Here is a 7,139-nt window from a genome sequence, read left to right as displayed (position 1 = left end):
CTAACCAATGTCATAAAACAATATGTGTACTACTGTTTCATGAGAAACTATTTGTTCTGTAAGCCTTCACCTGAAGTACAATAAAATAAATAAATAAATAAAAATAAAGCGCACATGTAGAAACTGTTGAATTGGTATACGTTTTGCTGTGTATATTTCTCAGTAGCAACACCAAAATAAATAAAATTCAGGAAAAACAAACAAACAATAGTTTAGTTTAACTAGTAAAAGTCGTCTGCCTTGAGCATTAAGCTCTTTTAAGAACTATCTATGTAGGATCAAACTGACAACAGCAACTTGAAATAATTAGACAGGAACCTTAGGGGGCAGTGATTCATGTCAATGGGGGAGGAACAACTCAGAAAAGGAGGGTGACAATGGTTGTACAACTTGAAGAATGTAATCAATGTCACTAATGGTACATGCAGAAACTGTGGAATTGGTGCATGTTTTGCTGTGTATATTCTCAACAACAAAATAAAAAAAATTTTGAAAAGATTAAGAAAACAACAACAAAATAAAAAGGTGGGAAAGCAGTCAAAACCAGCCCCCACTTTCCTCCCAGATGGACCCTGGCTCTGGAGAACCAAATTGTCCATTTTATGAAGCATTCTTGATTTCTCTCTTTCTCTCACCTCACATAAGCAATATGTCAGCAAACCCTGTCTGTTCTACCCTCCAGAATAAATCTCAAATTCAATCACTTCACTCCATAAGCACTGCCACTAGGATGGCTCACTCCACCATCATTTCGTGCCTGCACTACAATGACCTGCTAAATGATGACTCTGCTTCTACTTTTTTCTCTATAATGTACTCTCCAAATATACTTGACCTATATAAAAACAACAGCAACAACCACAAAACCATTGCCTTCATGTCGATTTCAGCTCATAGTGACCCATGTCTTACAAAACAGAACTGCTTCATAAGGTTTTCTTGGCCGTAATCTTTACAAAAGAAGATCACCACGTCTTTCTTTCACGGCACTGCTAGGTAGGCTGGAACCGCCCACTTTTAGATTAGTAGCTTAGAGCAAACCATTTGTGCTACCCAGTGACCCTCACTTGATGTATATAAAAGGTAAATCAGATCAGAACCTTTGAATGACTTCCTATTGCACCTGAGTAAAAGTTTAAACTCTTTACTTGAGGCCCTACGGCTCTACATGATCTCTTTTCTACTCGTACTTCTCCCTCTTACTCACTCTCCTCAAGCCACACTGGACTTCTTTTCTCAACCAGTCTTGCCTTAGAGCCTTTACACTTGCTCCTCCCTTTTCTGGGAACATTCTGCCCTAAGATGTGCTCATCACTGTCTCCTTTTTTAAATAACTCAGGTCTCAGTTTAAATGCAAGGACTTCTCCGAGGCAAGGACTTCACTGACTTTCATCAAAATTAGCCCCAACCTCCAGCCACACTTACTTTCTGTTACATTAACCTGTTCTGTTTCCTTCATAACATTTATCACTTACCTTGTCCATTTATTTTCTTGCCCTGATTGTCTCTTCCACTATATCTCACCACTATCTATGCAGTGCCTAGATAAGTGCCTGGTACATATTAGGTACTCAATAAATATGTTGATCAAACAGACTATATTTCTCAATTCTCCAAATAGATAGACTTGTTTCTGCCTCTTGGTTTTGAGTCATGGTGTCTCCTGGATAATGAACACTCTCTCACTTCTCCCTGTACAAATATCACTTACAGTTTGTTTTGGTCCCAGATCAAGACTTACCTCCTCTGGGTAAACCCTTCAACCAAACCCGCTGTCGTCGAGTCAATTCTGACTCATAGCAACCCTATAGAGAAGCCTTCCCCATTTCAGTTCTCTCTGCACCTACCATCCCTTCCCCTAGATAAATGCCTGTTTTACCACAGTCATGCAATGGCCTCTCCTCCTGCTAACTGTTCTCCCTCCAGCTTTTTGTCTCTGTATCCTGTCTTCCCATCTTTACTGAGGGCTCATTAAGAAATAGCAGAGCTTCTTTTTCTTCCAAGGTTCCCACAGTTCATTGTGTCATGCATGCTCCTGGCAAAGAGAGGCAACCCATAAGGAAAATATCCCAAATACTGTGACAGGCTAGAGCAATGTCTTACCTTGTTTCACCACCAGAAGTTCTGTATGTGCTTTTATAAAACCCTTCAAATCCATCAGCTAACTTGGCTTGGAAGTTAATAGCCACATAGTATCTCACATCAGCAATAAGTTCTTCTGGAACCAGTAGTGCAATTTGTTCATGAGCAGGATAACTCAACACTTTCAGCTCTTTCCCTGGTTTCTTGTATCTCAAATCTTCCTCTGAGTGAAGGGTGGCATTCATGATTTCAAGGTCTTTGCTGTGCAAGATGATAAACTGGGTAGCTTCTCTGACTAAGATCTCAATCTTCTCAGATGCAGCAAAATCCAGGGAGGTGAGATTTGGGTGGACAAGGAGGTCATAGTGGAGGGGAATGGCCATGTGAGGTAGCCTTAGGTCACGCCAAGGAAATGGTTCCCCATTGGTGGTTACCGGGAAAGCCTCAGGATCCTTACTGAACTGATTAATAAATGGCGTTGAGAACTGAGAACAAACGCATATTTTGGGCAGGGTGATTGCTGAGCAATAAAATCCTATGTAAATATGAAATATTAGTTTTCTGTGTGAATTAACCATTGCAGAAGAATCGAACACTAAATCTGTTCTTCAGAAGGTAAGTTACTATCCAGGCTATATCTTAGAGTTCTCCATATATCATACAGGGCCTGGAAGATACGCTTCAATAGATTTAATCTAGAAGGAAAAAAAGTATTTATAGCATGAAGAAAAAGATTTTAATTCACAAGTAAAATCTTAAAAAAAAACAAAAGGGTATATGTAAATGGGGAAAACCTACTCTCTGTCAGACTCAGGCCAAACATCTACAAAGTCAAGTAGAAATTGAGCTATCTTCCGGTTATTTCAAATAAAAATCCTTTAGTGCCCAAATGCAAGGGCCCTACCTTAAAACTGCATGTAAGGAAGCCCCTCTGCATTCCTGTGCAATGGGCAGAAGGCAGGTAGGTAAATTCATTGTAGGCTGAATATTTCAAACCTTTGACTACATCCTTTTAAGGGTATGCCTGGATGCCTAAAAAAGTAAACTGTGCAGAATGTCTGTATATTATCTTTTTTTTTCCTCTGCGTAAACCTTTTCATGAGTTCTTAGAACAGTCATCTCATACAGTATTTTCCTTTTGTGATTGACTTATTTCACTCAGCATAATGCCTTCCAGATTCATCCATATTGTGAGATGTTTTCTATTTTATCTTACTAAGTGACAAAGAATATCCTATATTCTTTGGATACCAGGTATCATTAACACTATTATTATTATTAGTATTGAACTTTACCTCTTCGTAAATGACACCATCTGAATGGCCTTATTCTGTGGCTACTAATATAAAAGATGCTGATTAAACTGGGTGTTTATCCTCCGTTTATTTCCCATATATCAAAACCTGTTGCCGTCAAGTTGATTCCCCTCATAGTGACCCTATAGGACAGAGTAAGAACTGCCCCATAGGGTTTCCAAAGAGCAGCTGGTGGATTCAAACCTTTTGGTTAACCACTTTGCCACCCGGGGTCCATATATCAAAAGCCACAGAAATAAAATTTGAGTGTATAATGTTCTGAGAATATTTTTTAAAAATTGTTTTGGTCCTCTTTACCCTGAAAACACAATTAAATCAAACTGAATTTGCAGCCTCTGTACAATAGAACTAATACCATTTTTTCCTAGGAAAAGGGTGAAGCTTCAAAACTTACACAGGACTAGGACATAAAAGGCAGATAATCTGGGTGACTCAACTCCTCTGTCTCCCACCCTGCTACCTGCCTCCACTTAACCTCCTCCCTACTCCAAATTAAACCCATTAATGATTTTCTTTTTCTCTTTTTTAAAAATCATTAACAATTTATTCAGAATTAATTATCCAAATGACTACTTCAGTTTTCCAATCTGCAATATTAATACAGATCAACAGGTATTGTCAAAGAAACAAAGAAAAGAAGAATAAAATAATGGTTAAGTAATGATACCCCTCCCTCCTTTTTTAAACAACATTATTTTATTGCTACCAGATATCAATGTTTCAAGAACCTCTGATGCATTAACCATACTTGGTCTATTAGCTTGAATTTCCAATGGCTTGAAAAATGAAATTGCTTATTAATTAGGTCCTGAGCTTTGGACCCAGAGTGCCTGGATTCCAACACTAGTTCCACCACACTCACCTATATGATTCTGGGCATATTCCATGATTTTTTGAGCATCAGTTCCCTCACATATAAAAGACTGTAATAATTATACCTTTCTCATAGGATTTTTGAGAGGATTAAATGAAATAGCTCACATGAAGAACACGGTACAGCAACTAGCATACAGGAAACACACAAGGAATGTTAGATGTTATAATTGTGGCTACTATAATTTGTATTTCCTGGCCTACATTAAGGAGTAGTTCTGCCCCACTTGCAGCAGACACTCCCAGAGAACAGTATATTTTATTGATAAGAGTGGAGAGAAAGCCTCGGTATTTAGTCATATAGTCTTTTACTTTACAACTGGTAAGGACTCTCAAAGCCATCTAGTATAAGTCCTTAGTTTTCGGATGAAGAAACTGATACTCAGAGAGGGTGAGTGCTTTTCAAAAATCACACAAGAAAGTGGCAGCCGCATGGGGACTGAAATACAGCTCTTGGACGCTTGAGCTATGGACTTTCCATTATACTGCACTGTTCCTTAATTAGCATTGCAGTGAACAAAGCATCCTGGGACTGAAGACACAAGAATTGCGGCAAACATTTGGGAAAGGCTAAAAGATCTCCAAAAAAAGAGTAAGTCAGTTAAACAGAAAGATTCTTAAACCATGTCCCACCCTTGACTGCACATACTTTCCAATACACTAGTATCAGATTCACCCACTTTCACAGAGCCTTGCCTCAGATTACAAAACCTCCCAACACAGAAGTTTTATACCTGTAGTTCAGGTCATCATCCTTACTGAAAAATTCTGATTTTTAAGACAAATCCAAGAGAAACGTTGGTGTGTTACCTTGATCCTCACTGTTGCCGATTTGGATGGAGGGAAGTTTATTTTTGCTTTCACTTTCTCTTCTGATAAAAAAAATTAACTCTATCTTTCCTGTAAGCTCTTGCCTCCTGGTACAAGGTGGGTTGGGTCTCTTCTTCCTCATAACCCTGAATGGACCTTCCACGAAGATAAAACCTCTGCCCTGTCATTTTCTCTCTTTCTCTTTTCCCTAGGAAAGCATGCCCCAGTGCAGAGATTTAACATTTATCCCCATGAAGCCCACATTTCTCCCTCCTGTTCTCATCAATCCCTTCGGGTTTCTGTTGCTGCAGTTCCAATAGCATGATGGACTTTTGCTACATGTATGTTCACGTAACACTTCAAATACCATCTTCTTTCCCCAAATTAATGCTTTTTACTTTAACTTCAGCTCTTTCAACTCTTCTTCTATTACCTATGCTTGCACCATATACAGTTGATCCACAGTACTGAGGACAATGAATTAGCAAATTCCGAACCAGCCTTGTTTAACCTCAGCTGGGAACATGCTCTTTGTGTATGTTCATGTCTGCAAATGATCCCAAAAGCATCCTAGGGTTGATATAAAAAAAAAAAAAAAAGAAAAAAAATCAAACCAGTTGCCCTCAAGTTTATTCCCACTTATGGGGACTCCATGCATTTCTGAGTAGAACTGTGCTCCAAAGGGTTTTCAAAAAGCTGTAATGTTTTAGCAGTAGATTGTCAGGCCTTTCTTGCAAGGCACCTCTGGGTGGACTTGAACCGACAATCTTTCAGTTAGTAGCTGAGCATTTGCACCACCCAAGGACTCCTGAGTATTGATTTGGGGGTTACAAATAAATTCTAGAGAGAGGCAAATTTGAGAATCTGTTCTCAACATATTTAAATCTTAATGATTCAAGTTTCTGATTACGAACTGGACCTAGAATCAAGAGAATTGGGCTTAAGTCTTCCTCTTAAAACAAGCATTTCCTTATCTCCAAATTAGAGGCAATAACACTTTCCTTAATTACTGCAGAGGATGGTTGTCAATGTCAGAACTGATTTGAGATAACACATGAAAAACAGTTTCTAAATCTTTTATAAATGTTGAAGTAGGTTCCATGCATAGGTTAATAATAATCAGTGACTATCCTATGTTGTAATAAAGTGCTGCCCTTGAGGCGACTGAGATATAATAAACGACCTCACATTGCCATATCTTTTTGAATTCTAGTGGGCACTATATAAGGTTTATTCCAGCTCCTCCATTATTATTTTTATTTGCCTCCCGTCACTACCTTCAGTTATCCTCACCCTCTACCCTAGACCTGTTCCAAGATTGTTTCTTCTAGTGCGTGCTGCAAGCTGAAAAATTAGAAAATGAAACTAGCTGGACATTATTTCAGGTACTCAGATGCCTTGAAAATTATTTCCTAATGCTGTCCGTGTTGCAGGATAAACAGTCTCCTGACAAATGAAATGTTACTGAATCTCCTCCTCCTTTGCTGTTAGCATGGGTGTTGAATTTCCTCCTCTGAATACGGGCGGCGCGGCTTGATCTTTATGCTGGGTCTTGTCACTCTGACTGCTAGGCTAACTTAGTTCTAGAAACCACTTCCTCTTCTCTGTCTCCCATTTCTTTTCAAAAGAGCTCTTAAAATCTGTTAAAAGCACTTTCCAAAATTATTACTAAGCTTCTGTTCATTTTCAAATAAAATACAGACTATAATGTGGTTTTTAAAATTTTAAAGAAAGAAATGAAACAGTCCGATAACATTAGTCAGTTCCTTATCCAAAATATGAGAGATAGGGGGAAAATTCACCTAGTAAATGCATGCTATAGCTTACTTTAAGCTCATTTAGTTTCGGCAGAAAATTAGAAACAGCACAATGTCAGAATTTTAAATCAGTAGCTGACAGGAAGATAATTTTTTAAAAATTGATATTTTTAACAAGCCTTCCACAAACATTTACTAAAACAAAAAAGAGAAAAACACAGCAATAAAAATCTTACATTGTTGACTGCTCTGACCAGGATCACAACAGAGGGTTCTGGACAGAGCTGGAGAAGGATGTAGA

General features: G+C 38.4%; 1 protein-coding gene across 4 annotated transcripts in view; it reads right to left on the bottom strand.

Annotated features, from left to right (window-relative positions):
• The window catches only part of ERAP2 (endoplasmic reticulum aminopeptidase 2), a 58,233-nt gene extending 53,120 nt beyond the window's left edge, over positions 1-5,113 (bottom strand). For 2 of the 4 annotated variants that reach the window (XM_004375042.3, XM_023730130.1), the window contains exons 1-2: positions 5,006-5,113; positions 2,104-2,777 (exon numbers count right to left, since the gene is read on the bottom strand). In XM_004375042.3, the coding sequence (XP_004375099.1) occupies positions 2,104-2,660 (557 nt within the window). In that variant the 5' untranslated portion in view covers positions 2,661-2,777; positions 5,006-5,113. Of the gene's footprint in view, positions 1-2,103; positions 2,778-5,005 lie in introns of those variants that run through there. The other 2 variants (XM_023730131.1, XM_023730132.1) reach the window with 2 other exon arrangements.
• Positions 5,114-7,139: the final 2,026 nt, after the last annotated feature.

Source organism: Trichechus manatus, unplaced genomic scaffold (genome assembly GCF_000243295.1).
Source record: "Trichechus manatus latirostris isolate Lorelei unplaced genomic scaffold, TriManLat1.0 scaffold00032, whole genome shotgun sequence".
Lineage (NCBI taxonomy): Eukaryota > Metazoa > Chordata > Mammalia > Sirenia > Trichechidae > Trichechus > Trichechus manatus.
This window is presented reverse-complemented; position numbering and strand designations above follow the sequence as displayed.